Source organism: Haemaphysalis longicornis, unplaced genomic scaffold (assembly GCF_048455015.1).
Source record: "Haemaphysalis longicornis isolate Haplotype H1 unplaced genomic scaffold, Haemaphysalis longicornis Haplotype H1 scaffold_13, whole genome shotgun sequence".
NCBI lineage: Eukaryota > Metazoa > Arthropoda > Arachnida > Ixodida > Ixodidae > Haemaphysalis > Haemaphysalis longicornis.
Genome location: NW_027526233.1, coordinates 5,413,061 through 5,440,314, shown reverse-complemented (window position 1 = coordinate 5,440,314; position 27,254 = coordinate 5,413,061). Strand labels below are relative to the sequence as shown.

Below are 27,254 nucleotides of genomic sequence, written 5' to 3'. Positions count from 1 at the left end.
TTACACTGAAGGAAGGTGCAGTCTCCGTTAACTTTCCCAACTTTCCCAGAAACTTAATTAGTTGCGGAAGCAGATTCGGCGGCGATCTCCGAAAAAGACAAAGGCAACGTGTGCGCACAAGCTAGGTGATTACAACAGGAGAGCACTTGCCCATGGAGCGACAAGAGGAGTTGTCCAACTATAAGGCGCCTGTTCCCCTGCAGTGCACCGATTTTGCTGAGATAGTCGAGAATAGTGCGATAATACGGCTCCCAGCCAACTTTATAACGGCCGCACTCGAAAAAGAACCGAGCCAGCGTCGGCAAGTTGTTTTTTACGCGGCCGCGGAATGAAAGCCGTGGCGTTGTTGCGAGGCACGATACCACATATATGTTGTCCACAAAACGGAAAGCTGCTCCAACAGTCGTGTGAGGAAATATCATTCATGATCCAATAAATTTGCGTAATTGGCATGGCAAGATAATTTGTGTGCATGCTTGACAGCCACTGCTACGCGAACGTTCATTTAAAACACTGTCGTTCTTGATATTTAAGCCAGCGCTTCAAATCCCCGGGCGTACGTACAAGACTCCTTGCATAATACCGCCCGTTTCAAATTGATCTCGAACTGCAACGGCCGCAACAGAATGATGAAACATCTGCGAACAGTTATTTCTGTTGCAGTACGCAGCCACAAGTGAGGACCGGTGATGCCGAGCGGAACGCTCCCCGCGAGCAGACGACGCTCGCTTTCGTAGCGCAACTCGCAACCGCAGCGCCGCGGTGGCGAGAGTCGCGGCCGGCCGCCTTCTCTCCATGGCCGCGGCGGGGAGGTACGGAACTGAAAAAGTATCTATGAACGTTGGCTCCGATAGCAAGCGGGAGGGGCATTGCGCATGCATGGCGCGCTTGGCCGCGAATGGCATTGGCTCTGGTTGCGCAGAGCCAGCAGGCGATACCAGAGCGGAACATCGAAAACGGTCAGCTAAAACTCTCTATTGTTTTATCTCAATCAATGCATCAGTGTACCGTATTCATTCGAATATAAAGAGAGGTTTTTTTCTTTTTTGTCTCCAAAACCTGTGACCTCAGAGTTTACCCTCCCCAGCTTATGTTCGAGGTAGCAGCTTCGATGCTCGCTTTGGTGCAGGAGAAGGCAGAGGGAAAGGCCCGCTATCGTTTTGCATCAAAATGCGATTATACAGAGGATGGTGAACTTGTGGAGCGCAACAGCACCAATGAGTTGGGAGATGAGATGGTAGCTAGTGATTGTGGTAGAGGTACCGATGTGCACTTGTACAGTTGGCTTCTGCGCTTTGTTCAAGGGGGAGTTGAAATGCATTTTCGAGCTCGTTCTGTTGCCTTACTTTAGTGGGCATGTTCTTGAGTCCATCTACTTTTTATAATAAAATAGGTACAGTCGATGTTGCTGTAGACACAGGTGGCTATGAAAACGGGCCATGCAGACAAAGCACAAGTTTGGTTTATTCGAAAGATTGCCTCGTTAGAATCATACTGACCTCAGTTTTAGTGAAAACTTCATTCAAATAAGCTTCATAATTAGTAAAAAAGGGAATGGCCATGTGACCCAGTACCCCACAGTACTGCAACAGAACCTATGATTTCATATGTGCGAGCTCTGCAATTGGCTCTAGCCTGCAAAAGCAAATGCACATTAGGCAGGGCTTGTAAGTTTGCCGAATGAGCTATTTGCACTTAAACTTAGTGCACATTCTTTTTATAGCAGTAAGAATGGTGGGGTGAACAGTGGTAGTTATGAAAGTGCACGTAAACATTGAAGTGTTGATGCGCACTGCTGTTGGTACTGGGCGCACTATGCTTGTTTTAACTGCACAGCAGCTCGCCGCTTTGGAATTTTCTCACACGAAACTGGCCGATTGGCGTACATGATCATATTTGTCGAGCGAACACCGTGTTTCATGAAGCGATTATTTTCTTCCTGAACAAAAACAAGGAAGGAGCAAATACAGTCAAAAACAAAGCAAAGGCGGAAAATGGTCCTTCGCGGTATGGTGGCGCCATCTAGGTTGGCTAACGGTAAACAAGGCTCCGCAGCACTCTAAGTTTAGCTTGAAGACCTGCTCTTGTGATGTCATTGCAGACGTTGCGAAAACACACGATTTGGCGGGAGCATCAAAATTTTACGGCCCTTCTTCCCCCCATTGCCATTGTGCAGACACGGAGACGATAGCGAGTGGCCAGCTGAGCATCAACCTGCCGCAGAACGCCTTCTCGAGCCCCGAGACCCACTGGCAGCAGCGCCTGGAGGCCGCACAGAATGTGCTCTTCTGCAGGGAGCTCTTCGCACAGGTGCGCTCCCAGGGGAACAGGGAGGACCTGGGGGGGACACTGGTTCTTTTGATTTTCAAGTAAACTTTGGGGGACTCGTCAGTCTTGCTGCTCATTTCAAATGGGCCGTTGTTTCTTCAGCTGTGTTCAATTAGTTCCCAAGATAAGTAGAGACAATTAGCCATTTCTGGAGGAACAGTAGACAAAATAGTGTTGGTCATAAACCTGCAATCTCAGTTTTCCAATACTATGAACTCTGGTGGGTGGAGTAAGAAAATCGGTGTTTTTATGCACCGCTTGCAACTAATTAATGAAGAGCCGCCATATGTTGACGGAAGTTGGTAGTTGACGGAAGAGCTCCTCTTTGTGATACGATTTTCTAGACAAAGCTCACAGCTAACTAACAAACAGGGAGGGCGTGTGAAAGAGGCTCTTGGTAATTGTTTAAAAAATTCAAGCTCTGGGATTACTTAGAAGCTTCGTGCAAGACGAGCAAGAAGAAGGGAAACGCTACCCTTTCTTGTTGATGTGGGCTTCGAGAGGGAAAAGAAGCCGTATAGCGAGCCAGGCCAAGTAGGAGGAGAACGTGGCCAGCTGCGACAATGGACAGATTTCTCTCGAGTATGTACTTTTAGCATGAGACTCAGTGGGGGGGGGGGGGGGGGAAATGAGCGCCAGCAAATTGTCACCAGAGTTGTTCGGTAGACACCAGACGTGAAAATCTGCTTCGGAATTGGTTGAAGCTGAGGCACCCAGGGGAGAAAAAGTGAGCTTTGCCAAACCCTTGATAACGCAACCGAATGAGACAAAAGCTTGCTTTCCAAATTAGTATGCACTACTAAGTTGGGTTGTGTCCACTTGGGCTCCTATTATGTTTCCTGGATGATTTCCTCGATGGGGAGTCTTGTAAGCAGCGATCACTGGAGCAAGGCGTAAAAGTGAAATGTCTAGAAATGTCTAAGGGAGGGAAAGAGACGGTCCCTGTGGGCCCTTTCAGCTGGCACGCGAAGCGGTCCAGCTTCAGCCCTCCATCCCCAACCTGGTCGTGGGCAACCAGATCACCACGGCCCTCTTCCCGGGTGTCCAGCTCTGCATTGGACTGTGCCACCGGACCCTGCAGGTGACTCCCCGGCCTTCTCTCTCGCTCTCTCTCTCTCTCTCCGAGATGGGCGCTGTCTGCCACCGCTTTTGGGGAAATTATACTCATTATATATACGCATGCCTACATTGCCCATGGGGCATTGCACTGGTCAGTTGATTTGAGCACCACAACCGAGGGCTCCAGATTGAGGGTGCAGGCACACTGGTCGTACCAATTTTGATGGCACTTCATGGCCATGTTCTGTTTTTTCGGCTGATTCCAAGTATCCAGTTAGTTTTGATGTAATGAGGTAATGGGTTTCAGAATTAGGTAAAAACCTTCCTTGATTGTTCTTGAAAGCAATAGGGAAAAAACTATTCAGCAAAAAGCTACCTGCAAGTCCTGAATAGATACGAGAAGCTGTGGGGAATGAAATGTGGGAAGCAGGTGTTTTTTTGTTTAGCAATCACATACAAGTTTACATCAATTCGGACATCTACGTTCGAAGTACCTGTGCTAACCAAATAAAAATAATGCTGATTGAACAACTGCTAAGACACAAAATGTAAGATGGGCTTCCCTTATAGGAATGTTTAACTCTTTCGCTACCGCAGAAAATTGACCAATTTTGGGGGGTCCAAGAAAACATTTTTTTTTCTGCTAAAAAATTATTTAGGCACTAATTGCAGGAGCACAAAATGCAGATTATTTAACGGCCTTTCCAATAACACCAGTTTTTTAAAGGTTTTCATATATCATAGTTGTGAAAAAAATATCAAAATCAAAAGTTTTGTCAAGTTGTCGAAAAAAATGATAAAAAAGGAGTTGTGTATATCAAACCACCGGTAGTAGAAAAAAATTAGAATATACATTTTGCAGGGAAACATTTCAAAAACACACCCTAAAAAAAAATGTCGACTTGCGCGGAACAGTTTTTCAGATATAAAAAAAAAAATGTTAGCACCCACGGTGCTCGTGTCATGCGGTGAAGCCCAACCTCTAATTCAAACTGTGCAATTTTGGGTGGTTCCTTGGAATAAATCTGGCGGTTTGACGTTATCAGAGGCACCAATTTGCCCCCACATAACGTAAAAACATCTTGTCAATGGCTGACTTTGCATTTACAGCGAGCACAATATTTGGGACAAGCACGCGATGCAGAAAAAAACATGCATGAAGTTGAAAACCGAACGCCGTGGCTGATGTTTGTTGTCGTTCACGGTCAGTTATCTCTCAAAACATAAAGCTGAGCTTTATTATCATCTTCTTACTCGCAATTGTAGCCTTGCTCGCAAAAATGAGGTACGATGAGCTAGAATCGTCCCCTGCGATCTTTGGCCGAGTAGCAGTCGCGCGCTAAAAAAGATCAGCACAACGAGCCTCCTCTATTGCAGCGCCACCTAACATTTTTCAAATGAAACAGTACAAAAACTTATCAGAGACTCCGTCCGAATAGACAGTTCAACTAAGCAGCAACATTAGACACCCGGATATACCCTCGCATGAAAACGAAACTGGAAGGCGAACAGCTGGCAGTGTAAGGCCGGTTTGAAGCGCTGTCCTCGGCGGAACAGATATCTGGCGACTGGGTGTGACCTTTTGACTTGCATCTGAAGTTCTTATCGCAGAAATCGGGTTAGGGTGGGGGGAAATGAGGAGCGGCGTGCTTTGTTCGAGGATCAGTCGCGGACGCTTCAGGCGCCATGGCAGTTAGCCTTGAAGTTGGGTAACTGCGTAGTTGCGCTAAATATGAATTTCGCGATGCAGAAACGAAACCGAAACTGTTGTAAACTGTTTGGGAATGGTCCTGGGGTAAGTATAACTACCAGAGTACTTAGGACAACTTGCGCAAAGGCAATAAAACTGCCTAAAATCATAAAGTAGCTTTGCAACCAGGCACTGCTTGACATTTTCAGCCGATTTCTGGGATTATTGCTGTCAGAGCGTGAACCTGACGATTGAAAATCGTTTGCTAGTTCCCCATTCATGCCCTGATAGCAAAAAACAAGCGCTGGTGCAGAGTAATTACGAGTTGCACGCATTCTTCGTTGGTAGCCTTGAGGCGCGATGACCACGCCCCTTTTCCACAACCAGGTGATTCAAAAGCGTGTCAAAAATCACGTTTCCGTTGCAAAAATGAAAACAAAACTGATTTTGAAAGGCCATTTTCTGATCTAACTCCGAACAGCTTTACTTGTTCGAGAAACGCCTGGAACGCTATGAAAAGGCGCTCCCAAAAGTATCGATCAAATTGATCGATTTTGATAGGCGCGGTAGCGAAAGAGTTAAACATTCAGCTTGACAGTTGAAAATAAATTATCTTTGTAGCTGCACTACAAGCTGGGATGTACCGCTCAAGGATTTCCTATCACTGCAATACCGCTCCTGGCAAAGAAGTGGGGAATTATGGTTTTTTTTTTTTTTTAATTGGGCCTTTGTGGCTTTTATGAGTACCCGGTACTGCTGTTCCAAGTATGGAATCTTTGGAGGAAGAACTGTGCAAATCAAGAAAAAAGTGGTACCTAAAAAATGTTTTTTGGTGGCAATTTTCTAGCTGTAAAGACCCATGTTCCCCCTTAATCTTGACGCTTGGACATCGGTGTCACTTTCCACGTCCGTCTCAAAAGCGGCCACCGGGGCTAAGATGGAACCCGCAATGTCCTTGAGCTCAGCAGCGCACCTGCCGGGGCACCACGGTGGGTGCGGATAATCGACATTGCAGACACGTTTGCCCACACTTAAAAACGCACTTTTACATAGCCACACACTTCAGCCTGAGACCACAGTGCTATGGTACAAGAGTGTTTGCCCCAAATTAGGTTAGTGCACAGAACACAGTTTGTGCAGCACAGGGCATAGTACGAGGTCAGTAATACGTCATGCCAAGTGGAACTGCTGAACCCAAACAGCAGTGGAAGTGCTTGAGCGAGGCGTGCATTCTCTCGTACAGATGTAATCGTGGAGAGCAGAGGGGCAATTCGTGTCATAAAGAACTTGACAAGTGTCAATTCAATTCAAATTCAATTCAATTCCTGTTTCTGTTTGTTTTTTGCTCAATACGCCTTGTTTTGGTCGTATTTGCCAGGATTTGTACGCCTTGAGTAGTAAGCGTTTCACTTGCTTGTTTTCTGTCACGAAGGCTTTCATCACCCGTACCGTGCTTTATGATTTTTGAAACCCCCCAACCTGTGGTAATGTTCAAGGGCTGGCGCTGTAGTATTTGCGTATATAAATGAAGTTATCTATCTCGGTAGGCCTAGAGAGATGCCACGGAAAATGGCCGACAAGTGGAAGAATCAGCAACTTGCTTCACCTGAAAACAGTGCCGGTGAAAGCTCTGTTCTTTTTGTGCTTGCTTTTGTCTCGTCTGTTTGCATAATTTTTATCATTTTTTTCTCACTTGCTTTTGTAAAAACCAAGCAAACTCGCATCCCTAACTAAGAGAATTACCAGGTAATTACTTCCATGTTGCCCCGAATGGCTCGGGGCAACATGGCTTGGGCAAGCAGTTTCGGTAGTTTAGATCGCTGAAGCATTTCATCACTTTTGCTTGGTGGCTGAATCACATGACGGACAGACAGACCAAAATTATTGCATATTTGTCAAGTGGCCCTATTGTCTTCAGCCCTGTCGTGGCCTTCTTGTGTAAAAATGCTCAGGTTGAGACCAAATTTCTGTGGGAAAACCCTGTTAGCAGAGCAAAGAATTAAAGTTTGATAGGGCATCAGGCAGACGTTTGGGTCGCTGTTGGTGTCAAACCTGCGACCTCTGAGGCGAAGACACTTCTCCAACACTACGGCAGATTCATGCCTCTGGCGGACTTTGTTGGGGCCTCCAACTTTGAAGAGACGCGTTAGAGGCACCTACTGAGGCCGGGAAGAACGGCAGTGGGATCATTTCAGGGAGCAGCCATTGAACGTAGATGTATATCTGACAACGCCAAGTCGTATGAGTGTGCATTATAATAGTGGCTTTTGGTTTCAACGCGAGTATGAGGTGAATAATGCTTTTGTTTGAACTCTTGTGAATCCAAAGTGTTTGTTCTCGAATCAAAGCAAATGCCCGGTGATTTCCAGCGTAAAAACTGAAACAAGATTTCTCAAGTGTACTTCAAGCTTTCAGAAACCATCGTGCTGCTTTCAGCTGTGTTGGTGCTGTTAAATTTTACATGGGGCAACTTTCATCCCTTGTGGTGTGACCTCAACCACGAGAGTTTCAGTACAGTCGAATCCCGCTACAACGAAATTGACGGGACGTGCGAAAAATTTCGTTGAAGCGAAAATTCGTTGAGGCGAAATCTGCCGCAACACACCACGGAAAGGCCAGAAAAATAGCCCTGTATGCTTCCGCATCATTGGCAGCATAATACAATGTTTAGATAAAGGAGTGACGCGCAATAACGTCATGTTTATTCAGATAACAAACGGACCAATTGTTATCTGTTCTTTCACTGCACGCGAAGAACGCGTTGCGGAGTGGGGTGAAGAAATGCAGGCGCAAAACGTATTGCTGTACAACAAGGCGTGTCCACCGAGCTGATTACTTGCAGATAGCTGCTAGGCCGTCGGAAGCCCCCCTCTCACTTGTAGCAGGAGCAGTGCCGTTATCTTATCATCTGACACGGCGCGGCAGCTACTGACCTTGGCAGGTTAGACGCGCGCGCTTGCATTTAACACAACTGCGCGCTCATGACTAAGATAGGATGACTTGGCTTCAAGACCAAACACGCAAACATGATTTTTGCTCTTGGCTATTAAGAATGGTAGAAGGAAAACGGCAAGGACAGCTGCTCACAACGCATACATGACGGCGCCGCGCCAGCAGCGGAGCACATTTGTGCGATTTCAACTGGATACGGATTGGCTGTCGCTCCGGCTTGGCGAACCGGGCCTGCGCCTCATGTAAAGACGGCCAGCCACATCGTTATCACCATCAAACAATGGTGTCCGCCTATGAGGGTTTTTTTTTTTTTTTTTTTTTTTTTTTTTGTGGCGGTGTGGCCGCATTGCGCATGTTTTCGGTGAAACTAAGCGTCCTGAATGTATAAAAAGTTACAGATAGCTGGCGCTATGCTTATTTTATTGTAAAATAATTGTTCAAACCCAGCCCAAATCATCGAAAATTTCGTTGAAGCGAAAGCAAGCCTGACAAATGGTTCGTTGTGGCGAGGACTTTGTTACATTGACTTGTATGGCTGGCTGACGGGGAATTGGAAATATTTCGTTGAAGCGGAAATTTCGTTGTAGCGGGGTTCGACTGTATTACTGTAATTTAACATGTTTGTCTCTAAAAAACCACAACTGTCAGTTCCCTGACTGTCCATGTCTTTTCTAAGAAGGAAAGCCAGCATATACGGAGCAGCGCAAGGCGTGAAAAATTAGCGTAACTTTTAGACCCCCAGCCGGCCTGCCTTTATAGTGTGGGGGTATCATCATAATTCTTCTAACGTAAAAACTATAGAAGGCATCCTTAAACCGGTGTCAGTTCTGTTGTTAGAATGGTTAGTTACATAAATGCCCCTAATTTGATTCGATTTGATCCATAAATAAAAAAGGTCGTTTCACTTGGCACGTCCCCCTTTAAGCATTAAAGCTAAAGGCTAGAATATGGTGATTGCCTGTCTCAAAGGAAGAACCTGCTCATACATGCCTGCATTGTGATTCAGCATCATCATCATCATCCTCGCTGTGACTTCGTTGACATGAGATGCAGAATTGCAAATGATGTTCTTTGCAGACAAACAGGCAGTGTGGGGGGACCCGCAATTGGGAGGGCACCTTGTCTTTCCACACTCGCTTGTACGGTGGCGTGCCCGGACATTTGCGTCGCCAGATGTTACTCGTTCGTGGTGTGTCGTAGTACGACACTCCACGTTGCCAACAAGGGGGTCGCAAACGCGTGAAGCTGCTTGTGCCTTGCGTGCATTTGCAAAAGCAGGGTACATTGTGCTTAATGTGTGGGATCATTTTTGTTTTGCCGAGTTGGAATTTTTAATACTTACACTTGCACGATTGCTGTGTTCGCTGGTTTTCCTTTCTGTGACCGCTTTTATTTTGTTTTTATTTTTTGCTTGCTTCCCAACATACTTGCGGTGTGTTGCATTTTTTGGGCCATGCAGAGGAAGAGTTGGTTGCAGTGATAAAGTGCACTGCAAGCTTCTGTTGCTGTCCTTAGTGGGGCCGTGAAGACAAAATACGTTTGATTTATTCAAAAGATTTCGTGTTTTATAGTGTCCCCAGCGCTTGCACGGCAGCAAATGATGCTTTACTCACTGAAAAGTTAGAAATTTCCAGCCAAAATTTCAATTTTCTGGCTAAATCGTGTGTTTTCCTGATGTCGACAATGGCGTATCAAGAGGAGGGCTTAAAAACTAAAGATGGCCTGTTGACCAGTGCTGCTACCATCTGCCTCTTTGTTTTTGTTTATCGCCTACTTTCATAAGTGGCACTGCAATACTACCGAAGTGCCAGTGTTCGCATTTTGCTTCTGGCTGGACTTCTACACCTGCCGTATTTTTATTATGGTTCATACTAATTGTTTTCTAAAACTTAAGCTATGACTCGACAGACATGGTCGTGTAAGCGACCGTGCCACTTGTGTCAGTTGGTCAGTGTTGTTTCAGACAAATCCAGCGCGTCCAACGGCTGTGTTAGCCAGCGTCAGCCGGCAAAGTGCTACACTTTGTTCGTTCATGACTCGAATTCTTCACACCACAAATCTGACTGCTATAAAAAGAATGTGCCCTACATTTAAACACAAATAGTCCGTTCGGCAAGCTTATGAGCCCTGCCTAATTTGTGTTTGCTTTTGCTGGCCTGAGCCAGTCACACAGATGGGCACATGACATCACAGGTTCTGTTGCGGAAAATGAGCGAGTGGGTTGCATGGCGATTCCCTTTTTTCCTGATTATATAGCTCATTTGAGCGAAGTGTGCGTTCAAAGTGGTGTCCAGCGAGGCAACCTTTCGAGTGAACCAACCTTGTGTTTTGTCTGCACGGCCCCTTTAAAAGGTTCTGTGAAGACAGAACGCAGCAGCAGTCTTCAGTTTGAAAGAACCAGCCTCTGGTAACTGGCTCGGGCCCATTGCAGCCACGAAAGGCACTTGTTTAGCCAGGGAAAAAAAGCAAGCAATATTGCAAAAGTTTCCAAGTAACTACGAACATTGTTATCATGGTGTTAATTGCATGTTAGGTTGCAAGTGGTGCAGTCACACAGGACTGGAGGCTCCACTACGATCCCCCATCATGTTTCTTGGTGATGACTTTGGTTGGTGGTTGCCATTCACACAAACCAGCTTCCACGATTATCCTAGAGACACCGCCGGAAAGCGGCCGGCCGGCCTCTGCTGCCCTGTCTGTTCTCCTCAATGCGTCCAGATTGGCGATGAAATTAGAGCTCGACTGAGGCTGCAACAAGAGAGGAGTGCTCACTCGCAACTGGTTTTTATTTGAAGCATCATCTCGTAATGCATGTCTAATCACTGGAAGTATGCACAAAGAGGAAAAGAAATAGAGAAAAGAACGAAAGGTAGCTGCAGTCAAGTAGAGCTTCCGAAAAATTGAACTCAACTCACTGGCAGTCAGAAGCACAGATGTGTTGCTGACCCATCGGTCCCTCTTTTTTTCTTAAATGTAAGAAGCTTCTACAGGCTCCCTGGCCCCTGTGTTATCGCTCTTGCTGAGAGTTTCAATCTGCTTCAAGAAAGGTCAGCGTTTGGTCTCCAAAGGTCTGACAGGCCTGCACTGTTCATATTATATGCATGCATCCAGGTTATCTATTTGAAATCGTTTGTATTTGTGAAGAGGGGATCCATATGGGTTGAGAAACATCAATTTTGTTTTTCATTGGTCAGTGACCTGCCTTTTTATACAGATGCGTTTACCTGACCAGATGGTATTCTGTTTAGCTTCAAGTCTGTGATAAAATTGGTGTCGTTGCTGGGACCCTGCAGTATTTTTAAAGTGGTCCTGGTGATGGCCCCCCTTTTAGCTCTGATTTTTTTTGTTTCATACAAAACAATGTTTTCTGTGTGTTTTCCTAAATTAAGCCCACAAACAAAAAATAGCGCTGAAAGTGCAAGTATTAACATATTTATTAATGAGGCGATTAATTGGGACACCTGGCAATTAACAATTTTATGTTGAGCAGAGACATCACTTATGCATATTTCCCTAAGCCTTATGACTACATGAAACTGCAAACAAAAAATGAGCTTCGTAGTTAACGTATTTACAGATTTACAAAGCTTCGGAGTAAAAGTAAAGCTTCACCAGAATCTACGGCACCACAAACTCTTTCAATTCATCTGCTCTCCCACGTGCTATACGGTTGTGGAACAATCTGCCTGATAAAACTCAGACCGCCATTTTGTTTTTTCCAGCCTCAGTGTCGTAATTTTGTCTTGACTGGAGCTGCTACTGTTTTGTAGCGTCCAGTATGAAAGAACAGTGATATATATAGCAATAGGCATCATTGAAGAACAATTCCCCAGTTCTCTCTCTCTCTAAAAGTTTTCTGCAGGAACTTTTAGGTGATGGCGTCATTTGACACCACCAGGGCGCCGAAAGGGTTGAGATGACTTGTGTCAGCCGAGTGCAGTGTCGTCGTCCTCAAAGATCCCCGAAATACAGGACCGCCAGCCCGCGCTGCCCCCGTCCCGGCTGGACCACAAGCACGTGCTGGAGCACTCGCTGCACCAGCTGCTGCGCGAGTACCACTACCTGTTCCTGCACCAGGGCGCCCCCAGGCCCGCCTCGGGGCCGCTCGGGGTGCCCCGCAAGCGCCTCCTCGCGGGGCCCCACGCACACGACCGCCACCGGCTGCGGCAGACTCTGCACGGGTGAGGGGACTCGCTGCGCGGCGGTAGCTGTCGCAGGGGGACAGCTCAAGTGACCAAGTCCAAGAGACTGGTTGACGAGCAGAGTTCTTCAGTGTAAAACACCTGTTGCAAAGCTCCGTTTCGCTGTCGGAGCGGCGCGAGCACCCCTGCTTTGTGGTCGCTGAGGGGCACCTAGGCACTGCGGGGACAATGAAAGACATGACTTTGCAAAACGCGTACTTCTAATTACGCAACTTCATTAAATAAGGTTTGCTTTCTGAGTGAGGAAAGGCTAAATTAGGTACTGTTCACTTGCAACTTGCGTTTCCAGAGTTTTTTCTTGTATGACTTGGGGCAGCAGCAACAAGCACGCGAGTACTACTTGAACTTTCTGCAGGCAGACGACAGTCTCACCAACTTGCCCCATGCTCGCCCGTTCGCTCCAGCACAGGGGGACAATTGCGGACTGGCTTTTGATACAGCTAAACCTCATTATAACGAGATGGGCTATCACGAACTATATAACGAACTACAGTAGAATCTCGATGATACGAATCTCGCGGGACCGCGAAAAATATTCGTATCATCCGAAATTCGTATGAACCAACACAGACCAAAAAATTGAGCGCTGAAAAAAGTTTTCGTTTATTTCTTTTCTTACTTTCGCGTGAACAAATCCGTAATTTTTTCTGTTTATTTTTTAAACCCCCACGTCACAAAGCAGTCCTTTCTGGCGCGCGTAACGCTTCGCTTAGCTTCGCGCTTGTCTCCTCACTCCCGGTGTCCAAGCTCGCTACACGCCACAACAGTCAAGCGTGAACCGCATGGTGCGTTTTTGCACGCGATTCGCACGCCTCGGCTTTGCGCGCGCTGTATTTTCACGGCCACATTGACGATTTCGCGCGCGCGGCATCTCCTACCTCGGTCAGAAAAAGACGCTGACGACTTGCGAAACGCTCGAGACAGCCCGCTGGCTCCGCCCGAGATGTTTAGGCTTAGCACTCCGGCAGATATTTTATGGGCGCTTTCACTAGCGGCGCGGATGGTGTTTTATAGTACCGTTTTCACCAACGTTATCAGCTCCTTTACTGCACAAAAAACTTCGTGTCTGCCTTGAGCGGCATTTTAAAGAGCGGCTAGAAGCAGTCGCTCAAGCGGCCGTGCCACTTCGCGGCCGAAGCCGCCGCCATGTTGCCGCCGCCGGCCGCGGCGCGCGCAGCGTGCGAGAGGTTTCGCGGCGCGCATGGGGCCTGCGGGGCGCGTTTTCGCGAGCAGAAAACAACAGCCCGGCCGTTTCTGGTGAAAAAAGAGTGACAAATGGGGAGAGAGAGCCGTCACTTGCTTGTTCGGCAGTCGGGCGCCTCGCCGGCTCGTTCGTATCATCCGCCGGGCCGCGCAGGTCCGTTCGTAACAGCCGAAATTTTTCCCATTGCAAACAATGCAATTTTGCCGGGACTTTTCAGAAATTCGTATCATCCCGAAATTCGTATCACCCAGAATCGTATCATCGAGATTCAACTGCATAATGAATGACTACAACGAACAGATCGTAATTCCCCTTGAGAGCCCTCATAGAATTCAGTGTATTTAAAACCCCGTTTTTAAAAGGTAAAATTTGCCCATTGCAGAATATAACGAGCAAATTTCGCTACGAAATGAAATTTTGAGCCAATTTCACGGCAGTGCGCAGATTTGGTACGGAGCGCAAGGCAGCAACTGTATTTTTCGCAGTTCGAAACTCCCGTCGTGCTCCCTCTTGCAACGTGCAGAAAGCTTTCTTTAATTATTGTTTTAGTTTTATGTTTTACCGTGCTGCGCGTGATTCAAGCAGCATGAAAGCTCCAGGAGGGAAGCAAAAGACGCTAGACGCGAAGGCGGCTACGATAAAAGCCGCCACATCGTACACAAAGCTGAGCGAGTTGTCGTTCGCATCAGAAAGAGGCACGAACATCTTTGCAGCCAAGCCTGTTTGACTTACAAGCTGCGTATTTTGAACTCCAATGAAGCAGGTGCGCGAATGTTCCTTTTTATCTCCAGAACGCAGTTACGTTGTTGTGTACCGCCGTGCGGCGTGATGCAATGTCGCCCGCTATTTGTTTCGGGCAAGTACAGTGCCCCATATTTGCATAAGTGCCCGCTACTGCTGTAATGAAATGTTGGTTATTATAAGAAAATCGCGGCGCTTCTTCAGTTTCGTTATAATGAGGTTTAGCTGCACATGAGGCCTAAGGGGAGTTTCCCAACTAGTGTATGTAGAGCAACTCTGGCTGCCCGCTGGTCAGGCAGTGACAAGACCAGATGATGAGGGCTTCTTCTCGTAGAGGCCTCTTTCCTTGTCGTTTGGTAACAGAGCTCAGAACTGCTGCAATAAGGCAGCTGCGTGTTTCTTATCAGCCCACAGAATGTGTATTGCGAGAGCAGGTTTGGATTGGCCAGGAAGTGCTCAAGAATAATCCAGAGGGAAGTGTGGCATCAGTGTCTAGGCGAGCCGTGCTTCGGAGAGTTGTGTACTGGGTTGGAATGCTCCGGTTGTCCTTGGCAGGGCTCGTGAACAGGCCTGCAAAAGAAATAAGTTGACAAAAATTTGCAATTTTCTGTTACATGCAGGTTTCAACTTGAAGCTGGCGTGGTCGAAGTAGAAACGAAAAAAAAATTGCTGGGTATCGGTCATGCTGAACTCACTCTTCAAGGATTTATTTTACAGTGAAAAACCACGTGACTTCCGCCTGCCGCTTGGGAAATACACTAGTTGGGAAATACACGACCTTAATACACGGCACTGCAAAGAAGCAATGCCACTTACTCCTGTATTCACAAATGTAACTTCATTCTTGCTTTTGTCACTTTTCGTGAACGTGTTCAAGGACCAAAGTTATGCTGGAAGAGTGCCTTTTCGTGAACGTGGTGCTCTTTACCGCACTCAAAATTGGTGAGGGTGCTAGCTGGTATACTGTACCAGGTGGCTAAATTCTTATTTCTCACCGGCATAGACGGCATTTAAAATTGCAAGCTTGCCTTGGAAAAGCAAAGCTTTTCGTTTTCTGGCAGCAGAACTCCCCACCAACAAGCCAACACTACAGATTGCAGCGCAGACGCGTGACTGCACGTCGACAAGCAGGCCTAGCACCTAATTCGCTAAATTAGTGCATTTCTCCAGACGATTTTTCACAGAAAGTGCAAAAAAAAAACAAGGCTCATCAGCGTAGCGAATTCAATACATCAAGGTTAATTTGCAACGCTTTCGTTGCATGAAGGTCACAAAAGCATGGGTTTCAATGGGGAATTGAGAAACTTCGTTACATCCAAGAATTCGTTACATGCAGGTTCGTTACATCCAGGTTTAACCGTAACACTGTTTAACTGTAACACTATGGCAAAAAAATTGTTCTATCAATAGAAAAGTGCTCCTCCAGGAGATGTATTTGTGAGGGAATTTTTAGAAACCAAGTGCAAGAGGAGCAAGGAAAGAAACTTTGCCCTTTGTCTATTGATTTTGGCTTCAAGGGCAAAAAGAAGCCATGTGGCTGGCCAAGCCGCAGAGGAGGGGAGCATTGTTGGTTGCCAGGTGTGTGACAGCACTGGACTGCAGAAACATATTGGCATGTTACTAGTGTATCTTACTGTGAAAATCTATGCTCCTTCTCACCTGAGAAGGTCTTGGTGGAACAACTGCATGATGGGCCAGCATGACGGATTGGACAGTCACAACCCCAGAGCAATCACTGCCGAGCCGTAGCAACCGCGTACAGTTGTTCGGAGACCTAAAGTGTGCAAGCTGCAAGGCCTGAGGTGGTGGCCGCCATTGCTGCCATGTTCACCGTGCACCACCCAGCCGTAGGGCAGATTTCTTGGAGTGTAGCTGTGCATGGCTTCTCGCGGCATCCTTCAGGGGCTGGCACTAGCTCCCTTGCTGTTCATTTTTCCATCCTTGTGTACCTTTAGTGAACACAGAGCAGAACTACGAGTGCGATGCTGCGCTTGTCTTCCTTGGTTGCGTTTGCCTCTGTTTCTGCGGACTAATTTCCTTGGAAGTGAATGCGCTCTGACTTTGAAGCTACTGCGTGCTCTTTGCGCAGGGAGACCATCCTGGAGAAGATCATCGCGCAGACGCAGCACGTGGCACTCAGGATAAGGTGAGGGGCGCTCCCAACTATAGCTCGAGTGGCAAAGGCTGTCCAAGTGGAGGCAAGGGTGGGCTCGTGGAGTAGTAGAAAAAAAGTTTTGCAGGGAATGCTGGCTGTTTGTGCATGTGGGGGTTTCAGGGGAAGGAAAAGGCATCGTGTCATATATGCGCAGTGGGTTTTTTCTCTGCTACTGAGGGAGGGAAGGACGCGTTGCTATACTTGCAAGGCGCACTTGAAACTGGTAACAGCAGTCTCTGTATGTAACCATGAGTTGCTTGCAATGCACTGCTACGGTAGATCGACGCTGACTGTGTATCTGCCATGAGGTCTGGCATCAACTGCCCATTTCCAGTTCAGATTTACGGCCACGTATGCAAAACACACATACACACACACACTGCTTATGCCCTGATTATTAACTGGTTCGTCACCATCACTGTCACCACCACTGCTCGGGGCTGGGCTGGTCGTATGTGGCAGCGGCGGGATAGGAAGGGAAATAACACTTTTCCACAAAGGGTTAGTGCAACTTGGTGGCTGTAGTGCTTACATAAAGCAAAGGCACCATCCTGCCTTAGCATATACCAAAATGCAGCTAATTATATGTTCTTTGACAAAGAATACCAAGTTTTCCTTCAACACTGACGACAGAACCATGAAAAAATCTGAAAGTAAGAACTTCGTAAAGAAACTAAAGAAAAAGATAGAAAAAAGCGCAAATATAAAAACATTAAAAAAGAATAAAATTATTTCAGTATATACGAATTCTAACACAATGCTTTGTTTCTTTATCGCGAAAGTTTGATGCAGCTAGGTGTAACTGGTTTTTTGTTTTGTGTGTGATCTCTTTGGCACTAAGGCCTTGGCTACGTCATCGCCCAGGTACACGCCTGGCTTTCGTCTTGGCGAAAACTTGATCTGTTTCTGCGCTGGTGGCAGGAGATCACCACCATAGGTGGTTAACACCCTAGCGAACAAATATAAACCAGCCAGAACATATTTCGAGCGCACAAAGCTACTCCAGAGCCAATTGAAACTGAAACCAACACCCACCTTTGAGCGCGATTTGATGTTCCAGGCTGATCGACACCCGAAACCTCACTCGAGCTGAAATCCGATCTCTAAAGCCGCATTCCGACTCTTCACTGCCACTCTCATCGTTAAAATCCACAGTAGAAGGCGAAGATATGCGAGACGAGACGAGGCGGATTTCTTATCGCGCTCGCGCGAGTATGACGCCAAGTTTGTTTACATTCGAAACCACTGCCCTTCAGAATAAAACATCTGATGCGTTGCCGCCTGGCGATAAAAAAAGAAACTTCACAGAGCAGAAAACTCCAGTTTTCAAACTATCTCCTAGATGTCGCTAGGTGTTCCATCGAGCAAAAATTTGTATTCTGCAGGCTCGCGAAACCATCGATCATATGTGATCGATGGCCTATGGCGCGGTCCCGAAAGAGTTAATGAGCTCCTGACCCTCACTTAGCTGCTAAGTAGTATTCGTATAGACACTGAACTAATGACATTTAGAGCAAATGTCAATGTCATTAGTTTGGCACTACATGACAATACCAAATGACATTTGAGCTGAATGACTTTGAGGAGCTCATTCAGCAGCCGAATGAGTAGCCTCGACAGCGGTGGCGCGTCACTAGAGAAGAAATTTTAGTTATAAACCAAGGAACACTGTTTGTAAAAACTGTCAGTGAACCTATATTTTCCCCCTTCATATTGTTTTTCAAATAAAAACAAACAAGTACTGACAAAAAAAATCTGGTCCCCAACCCTAATACGGATTTTTTTCTGTTGGCTTATGTGTCCATGCCACCTAAACCGGTGATTTTGTTCTTTATGACTTAAAAAATATGTGTTCTGTACTTAAAAAAGCTTTTATGTACGAAAACATTTGAGACGTACTTCAACTATAATTTTCCAATTTTGGAAGCTGGTTAATCGTCACCGCTGTCACTATTAAATGACGTTTGTTTTGCAGTGTAGATCTGCATGGGACATGGGTCTTAAAACAACTTCTTTCATATATTAGGTAAACTCTGTAGAACTTGCCAGACTTGCTGCTTTTTCCCCCACTGATTTCAAATATGCCATTATTTCTTTAGTCAGTCAATTAGTTGCCAAGATAACTAGAGATAATGAGCCATTTTTGGAAGAACAGTAGACAAAACAGTGTTGGTCATAAAACTGCAATCTCCATATGTTTTCCAATACTATGAACCCTGGTGAGTGCAATAAGAGGTTTTTGGGTGCACCGCTTGGAACTAATTTTACAGCTCATTAAACTTTGGTGGCACCAGTGGCAAGGAACAATTTTGAATGCCCATTTCAAACAGCAATGTTTAATGAGCTGTAAAATGAGCCCCAAGCAATGCATCAAAAAGCCGCTTCCTATTGTGCATTGAGCAGGGTTCCTAGTATTGGAAAATATGAAGGTTGCGGTTTTACGACCAGCACTGTTTTGTCTATTGTTCCTCCAAAAATGGCTAGTCATCTCTAATTATCTAGGGAACCAATTGAGCTACTAACAAAATAATGGCATATTTGAAATCAGTGGGAAAGGATAAGTTTTGCAGAGTATGCCTAGTGTATAAAAGAAGTTGTTTTAAGAGCCATGTCCTTAACAGCCAATGTCATCCACTTTGAATGGCATAGGATTTGCCGTATGACAGAAGTGTAAGGGGCCCTCGAAAGGTCCAGGTCTGAGCAACCCAACTGAACTGGCAGGACGATGTACGTGATCGACCAGTACGCGTGCGAGATCAAGGACCCCTTGGTGGTTGCCCACTGGGCGTGTCTGAGCAGCCCCGTCCACAACTCGGTCAAGATCAACATCCTCTCCCAGGGATACGAGACCATCTGCCGGTGAGTCGAGTCTGCGTGCCCTGCTGGCACTCGCGTGATGACCGCAACTCTTTGGCGCACCTGTGACGACAGCGGGCTCGCACATGGGCGGTAAGTTGTTTGACAGTGCAGCAGCATCTGCTGTAGGGAAAAAAGGCGATATGAAGAAGTCCGTGCCTCTGTTTTTAAGTGGCGTTTTTTTCGGAGCGAAGGTTAAACAAAGCATGATTGAAAGGTAGGTTGGTATGTGATTGGACACACGCAGGGTTTGTTTGTAGTGCGGATTTTCGTGGCGCCCGCAATGTACGTTACAAGTGGTCTGCACTGTACACCCTGAAATGGGGACCGTTGCTTCACAAATGCATGCCTTGATTGCTGTTGCTGTTTGCGCTTTGCTCGGACACTGCTTGCTCTACCTTTGTGTGTCATTCTTTGTACCCGCTTTGCTGTGATCGCATATCAAGGTCACGCGAACGAAAGCTGAACCTCGCATCCGCAAGCGCTGTTATGAAGTGTAGGCCCAGAAGCTTGCAGAAGCTGCTACTTAGCAAGGTAAGATGACAGCGTAGGTGCTTAGGAGGGAAAGCCAATTGCCACCTTCTAAGATGTGAATAACCAGCACCCATCAATTGAAGTTAAACATTACAAGTGGGAGAAACACTATGTGATATATTTTTTATTATACGTCCATGTTTGCTCGATCCTAAGCAGATACGTTTTCCAAAAAGCAGGATCCGAATTCGGGAGTCAGCCTAGATTCGACGAGGCAGTGTGACTGGAAAGTCGCGCGTTGTTAGTGCTGCCCAAAGGCTTCGCTAAAGAGAGTATTGTAGCCAGTACCGTCCATGCCAGCAACAGGCTATTTTGATAATGCTTGCTAAGCATTCCGTATTGTCATGCAGCCAAGAATCAATCAATGAATCTGTTTATTTTAATGACGATGCAGGGTTGAGTACCTGTCAGTGACAATGCAGCAAGGTTGATTGATTCAGATCAGACATTGACTGATTTGAATCAATCAATCTGTTTATTTGAGGGACAACATTTGAAGAATGATGCAAGGTTCCTTCAGTAAGCGAAGTTTGTTTGAGCTGCGAACTTATGCTCTACGGCAAACAGGAAGCAGACGCAAGTGGCAAAGAAGTGACCAACGACGAAAGACACACCATCAGCATTGATGAATGAACTACCACGGCGTTTGCCCTGCAAGCATTTATATTCTGGCATTACTCTTTCCGGAACCATTGAATTACATTGAGAGCACTGCTGATCAAAGAACAGTGGGGTCTAGTGGCGACAGGGCGAAACACTGTCGTTATCAAGCAGGATTGCCCTGAGTGGCACACCAAAAATAGAGCAAGGCAGCTTTATGGCAGTATCGACTTAAAAGTACCAGTTTGCCTTCTTGCTGCCATTGTGTCAGAGTAATGGCCTCTGTGGCCATAACTCTCATAACGCAGCAGAAATGGTCGATTTTGGGTGCGTTAAAAAAAAATTTTTTTCTCTTGAGCAACTGGACACATTTCGCATTGTTATACATGAAATTGAATTGTAGCTTTATAGTTTGCCTTTTCAAACGCATAGCAGCGGTTTTGTGAGAGGTACAATTATTCAGAGTTCAGTTGTCAAATGAACAGAAAAAATGCACAAATAAGTATAAACACAATAGAAATAGGCGATGGCACTAAGCGGGAAAATTAATTTAGGAATTCTGGAATGTACAAGTTGTGCCTATGTTCCTCAACACTTTCCTGCCCACGGGAAAAGCAATAATTTTGGGTAGTCTAGCAAAGAATTTTTTCCCGGTCAAAAAGAATGTGCAATTGTACCTTTTGCACTGGTAATTGTTTCAAAGAGGAATTTTTATTTGAAAAAGAAAGAAAAAGAATAGAAAAAGAAGCTGCGCAGAAAAGTTTTCGAACAAACACAAAAAAATAAGCAACAACGTTGGTATTGCTCCACATGGAAAATACGCACACAAAATTTAAGATATACATTTTGTGCATATACAGTCGAATCCCGCTACAACGAAATTGACGGGACGCGCGAAAAATTTCGTTGAAGCGAAAATTCGTTGAGGCGAAATCCGCCCCAACACACCACGGAAAGGCCCGAAAAATAGCCCCGTATGCTTCCGCATCGGCAGCAAAAAAAATGTTTAGAAAAATGAGTGACGTGCAATAACGTCATGTTTATTAACAAACATACCAATGGTTATCTGTGTTCATTGCAAGCAAAGAACGCGTTACGGAGGGGGGGTGAATAAATGCAGGCTCAAAACGTATTGCTGCACAACAAGGCGCGCCCACCGAGCTGATTACTTGCAGATAGCTGCTAGGCCGTCGGAAGCCCCGCTCTCGCTTGTGGCAGGAGCAGTGCCGTTATCTTATCTCTGACAGGGTACGGCAGCTACTGACCTTGGCAGGCAAGACGCGCGCGCTTGCATTAAACATGACCGCGCGCTCGCGACTAAGATAGGATGACTTGGCTTCAAGACCAAACACGCAAGCATGATTTTTGCTCTTTGCTATGAAGAATGGTAGAAGGAAAACGGCAAGGACAGCTGCTCACGAGCCACAACGCACACATGACGGCGCCGCGCCAGCAGCGGAGCACATTCGTGCAATTGGATACAGATTGGCTGTAGCTCCGGCTCCGGCTTGGCGAACCGGGCCTGTGCCTCATGTAAAGACGGCCAGCCACACCGTTATCACCATCAAACAATGGCGTCCGCCTATGAGTTTTTTTTTTTTTTTTTTTTTCGTGGCGGTGTGGGCACACCGCGCATGGTTTCGGTGGAACTAAGCGTCCTGAATGTTTTAAAAGTTGCAGATAGCTGGCGATATGCTTATTTTATTGTAAAATAATTGTTCAAACCCAGCCCAATTCACTGAAAATTTCGTTGAAGCGAAAGCAAACCAGAAAAATGGTTCGTTGTGGCGAGGACTTTGTTACATTGACTTCTATGGCTAGCTGACGGGGAATTGGAAATATTTCGTTGAAGCGGAAATTTCGTTGAAGCGGACTTCGTTGTAGCGGGATTAGACTGTACTATCAGTGCAAAACGCCTGCAAACATCAAACTCCTAACTGTAAAATTTCTTGATTTACAAACAAAATGCCAGCGCTAGTGGGTTTCGTGCCACTGTGCAAAACAATTCCTCAAAGCATACGTTGGCCCCACATGCGTCGCAGAAAACATTGGTTTTCTGCTTCGCTCTTTTTTGTTCGACGCACACTTCACAGTTTCGATACTTTTTCGTTTTCTGGGGCTTGTGTTGAACAGGGGTTTCAGGTTCTGGGCCAGTTTGGCACACTGTTGCTTTTGGTGCTGAAATCTGATGACAAAAAGTTTCCCTCAGAGTCAGTTCTGCTAATGTCACTCAAAAAGTCGCATGTACAATCGCCCAAATCATTAAAAATGCCACGTTTCCTCAGCGCCGTAGCACGCGATGTTGGCATCATCTCCCTATCATCTGTGCGGCTGTCACATGACACCGGGGGGGCTTTAAAGAATCGTGGAGGGCAAAAGAAACAAATCAAAGAGTATGTAAGTGTCCTCACTACTCAGTAGATGGCGCCAGCTCTCCTAGCGCATTCGGAAAGCACCAAATTTAAATGGAAAAATGTCAAAATTCGAACTTAAACCTATCGGTAGTATATTATCGATTGGAATAGGCTTAGGCAGGAAGGTTTTAACTATTATTCAATATACACATCAATCCTGTACGCCAGGGGGTTCTCAAGCATGTTGGTCCCGGGGAACCCTGCTAAGTTTCGTTAAGTGCCAAGGAACCCCCCCTCCCGCCAGTTTTCATTCCGTTCATGCTACATTAACGTGCAATAAATTCAAAAGCAAGCAAGGGTATCGTTTTTTTTCCTGTCGACTTTACGCGAATGCGTACGCTAGCGGCACCTATCTCCAAACAGCAGAAATGCGCATGGGGGTAATATAAGGCCGAGATTCAAGTGCAATAGTTTAACCACGTGGCCCGTTTTCAAAGTCTGGCTGGCTACAAGCTGCTGGTGAGATTTATTGCGCAGCTCGCGCGTTTCTGTTATGCGCCGAGATGTGCTTACTGACACTCGGGCGTGAGTAATGGAGGTTCCTTAGATCGATCGCACCTCAAAAGTTTACCATATAAGACAATGCGACTGCGGAACCAGGGAAAATTTATCAGTGGCTCGCGGAACCCTGAGGAAGGGCCTGCGGAACCCCTAGGTTCCGCGGAACCCACTTTGAGAAACCATGCTGTACGCCATGTTCTGGATGTTTGAAGGCCCGTCAATCTAGCTGCCCTGACGGCTGTGCCACGCAGCAAAGCAGTCGCGCGCCAGCAGAAAGCAAAGGTGAACATTGCAATTGGAGCGGAAGACGTTGCTTCTGCTTTGTGCTTTGTTTTTCGCAGCAGATCTTGTAATCTTCTCCATCCTTTTTGACTGGTGTTGTACAGGATCCAAAGGCAAAAAGGGGGCATCATGTCCTTGTGACACTTAGTCGTACTCAAATATCTGCGTTATCGGAACTAAAAATCTGACGATCCCACGTCGTCAGTCAGGAGTCATCACTGCTGCTGGGGTCAGAAAAGTCAGCAGCAGCAGCTGCCGTAATCCCAGCGACGGTAAAGAGCCTTTGCGGATCGCGCTGTGAAGTGGACACCACTTGCACCTAACCTTGCGTCCGAATTTCGCTTGCGACGTGGTTTCCACTCTCAAAATGTAAACAAACGAAACTGAAACTGAGGAAGGAGTTGCCAATAAATACACCAGATGGCAATAGTTGTCTGCAAGGCACTGTTTTGAGTTTTTGCGGGGAATCTAGGATCGTCGGAATTCTACGTCCGATGGCCTATGGGACCTTAACGAAAGAGTTAAGTGGAAAGCTGCGCTGGCACCCAAGAGCCCGTCAATCTTCCAGGTGAGGCAGCGAAGTGGCGTTGATGAAAGAAGCGTCCACATCAATGAGGGGTGGTCTCGCGACAAACCTTAGCATGGCATCCCAGAACTTTCTACAGAGGTGACAGGTACAACGAGGTCAGCGACAACAGCGTAGCTGAGGGAACTCAAGCAGGTTCGGGGCTAACAAGCGCCAATTGAGTTTCGTGGCTTTTCTTGTCCCTGCCTATTTTGGCCAGCCTACATTCGAGTTCTTTTCTTTTCCTAGACTTTTCTATTTTAGTGGTTTGCTGGAACTGGGTCTGGCCTAAATTCAAGTGCGTTATTTTGCACTGTATAAGTCGCTTTTTTTTTTCCTGAAATTTTCGTTGGCGTGTCTTATCCACTGGTGCGACTTATGTATGAATAAATTTGGTACGTTGTGGCCACGCATGGTCCGCACTCGAAAAGGTGCTTGTGTGCTGTGTGATGTCACACGCGTTAAGAAACAGCTCTGTGGTCTAAATGAATGAGTTATTTGTTAGCGAGTCGGAGGAAGAAGGCTTCAATGGTTTTGCCTGAACGCCGTCTGTGAGTACATGCCATCTGTGTGTGTCAATTAACCATTTTTAAAAGGTTCGTTCTGTCTAGAATTTGGACGGTAGGTGCACATGTCTAGCGCTGTTTACCGGGAGATTCGTTCAGAGGCGGCGGCCGCCGCAACCGTGTGCTTTCGCCACACCTTTTAACGAAGTGATCCTCTGTGAGTTTACCTGATTAACAAGTGCATTTTGTACACTGGTGCACCTTATACACCAGTGCGACTTATACAAACCTTTTTTTTTTTTTTTTCCAGAACACTGCCGTTTTGAGGGGGGGTGTGACTTACAGACCGGAAATACGTATTTTTTGAAATCATCTCATTGCGAGCAAGAAATCAGAGGCAGAAATTTCCACCCTCCTGATCAAAAAGAGAAATCATTAGCCCTTGCACGCCAGTATTTGAAGCAGAGTTTACAACAGTGAGTTTACAACAGTATGAGGGGCTCCCTTGAACACTGGTAGAAATTAAACGTTGCGTGCACTCTAACACAGGAACGGCTGTTGATGAGGACAATATCACAGTGAATGGATTACTGATTAGTGCTGGCAGTCAGTCTAGAAAAAAGTAGAACCGCTGTCCCATGAGGCTGTTGTGAGTGATCTCTGCCTGGCCTCTTTGTTCGAGGCAGCAGCAGAGGACCCCTGGACTGAGGAGGCCTCCAAATGCAGCATCGCTTGCTAGTGAACGTTGGATCTTTCCGAGAGAGACATTCACCTCCAAGTATAGGCTAAATGGAGACCCTTACGGTGGCCGGAAGGCATTGTTCACTTTCCTGCCCCTGCCCTGCCCCAGGACGCCCCTGGTGGTACACGTGGAGGAGCAGCGAGTGCGGGCAGTGTGCCGAGACGGCCGGGTCATCCAGCTGTCGTACGAACCCCAAGAACTGCGGTGCCTGCTCATGGCACAGGTGAGGAGGGTGGACGGGGAGGAGTTGAGAGGGGGGAGAGAGGGAGAGCCCCGTGCGCCTCTGTTCAGGTGGCACAGCACCAGGTGAGCGCAGTGCAGACCCTGGCCAAGTACGTGGGCTGGAAGGTGCTCTCGACGTGCGCCGCCGTGGGTGTGGGGGCCCCCGAGCCCCTGGGGAATGCCGCCTCCATCCTCATGGCCTCTCCAACGGGAGACAGGTGATCCCTCTCGAACGCTCTTCTCCTTCTTCCAGGGCATGTTCATATGCCGCCACAAAAGATACCAAACCACCCTTGTATGCAACGGAATGCATAGAACTGAATCACGGGAGCACGTCACAGTGGAAAAAGAAAAGAGGGTTTTTACGGAAAATTCTGCACTGCTGGGGCTTGAACCAAGGCTGCTCACACTAAAACCTGTGGTTCTTCCACCCATTAGTCAACTGCAGGGTGCTCGCAGCAGTTTTGCAAAGCAACAGGAACGTTCGAAGTGCACCACTAGGTGGCACTGGGTATGCACAGGAAGTGGTGGGCTTGTACCCACAGGAAAACGGTGGCTCACGAATAGTGCATGCAGAGTGTGAAGATCACTGCTCCAGTGTCGCCCCAGTGTCACATGCAGTTATTGCCCCGGGATGGTGCCGGTGGAGTTAATTTTCTCGCGGAATTTTGAGATGGCCACGATAAACAAGGTAAACAAAGGAGTATGCTGAACTAGCACGTGGTGAAAGTGAAAGGTTGTAGCCGCTCCAGTGTTGCCCCAGTGTCGCCCCCTTCCCCACAGGATGATGTCGGCGCAGATAATCTCGTGGAATTTTAAAATTGACGTGATAAAGAGGTATCTTTAGAAGGAGTGTCTCAAGCGAAGAGCCCGTGCAGCATAGACGGTTGCCCCACCAGTGTTGCCCCAGTGTCGCTCCTTATTGTCACCCCGCAATGTTCTCGCCCTGGTACAGAGGTATCTTTAGAAGGAGTGTCCCAAGCGAAGAGCGCGTGTAGCCAGGGCTGCCCTTTATGGTGTCGCCCCCCCCCCCTTCCTTCCCCTTCAGGATGGTGTCGGTGCGGTGTGGCCCCCAGACGGGCCCCGAGGTGTGCGTGTCGAGCTCCCCGCAGCAGCAGGACTTCTACCCGTCGACGCTGGTGCGCGACCGCAAGTGGCACAACCTGCAGGGGGCCTTCCGGCCGGTCTGCCTGCCGCGCATGCAGGGCCGCTCCTTCCTCGCCAAGATGGAGCACCTGCTGGCCGCCCTGGCCGTCTGACGACCGCTCTGCTTCCGCTTCCTCCCCTCACGGTCTCTAATAATAAAGAGGGAATGAGGAGATGGGTTCGCCCCTGAAAAGACTCTGTCCCGGTAACAGGGGCACCCATTTCATCGCACGCTTCAAATTTCCCAGCCATGATGATGATGATGATGACGATGGCTTGGCGGCTGCCTCTCCTGGGTGCATACAATCACCCGGGCGTCCTAGCCTCAAGAGTTTTGTTCGTCGTCACCCTTTGTCACTCTAACGAGCTCGTCTTCACCGTTCATTCAGTCGACACTCCGTAAAGCCAACTGGATTCGGCTGCAGCCACTCTCTGGCAAGGTTGTCGGCGGGCCAATTTGCTGGCGGCTTGGGCATTTGCTCTGCAGCGTACGGTCTCAGCGAAGTTTCATACTGGCACATTGTATGCTCCCCTTGGTAATATAGCACACGGTGA

The 27,254-nt window shown here is 47.1% G+C and overlaps 1 protein-coding gene across 1 annotated transcript in view; it reads left to right on the top strand.

The window, feature by feature from the left end:
• The window catches only part of Med17 (mediator complex subunit 17), a 66,246-nt gene extending 39,281 nt beyond the window's left edge, over positions 1-26,965 (top strand). Inside the window, exons 7-14 of the mRNA XM_077694733.1 lie at positions 2,177-2,310; positions 3,287-3,409; positions 12,002-12,210; positions 16,266-16,322; positions 19,053-19,190; positions 25,440-25,554; positions 25,623-25,771; positions 26,602-26,965. Of these exons, the coding sequence (XP_077550859.1) occupies positions 2,177-2,310; positions 3,287-3,409; positions 12,002-12,210; positions 16,266-16,322; positions 19,053-19,190; positions 25,440-25,554; positions 25,623-25,771; positions 26,602-26,812 (1,136 nt within the window). The 3' untranslated portion in view covers positions 26,813-26,965. The remainder of the gene's footprint in view (positions 1-2,176; positions 2,311-3,286; positions 3,410-12,001; positions 12,211-16,265; positions 16,323-19,052; positions 19,191-25,439; positions 25,555-25,622; positions 25,772-26,601) is intronic.
• The last annotated feature ends 289 nt before the right edge of the window (positions 26,966-27,254 follow it).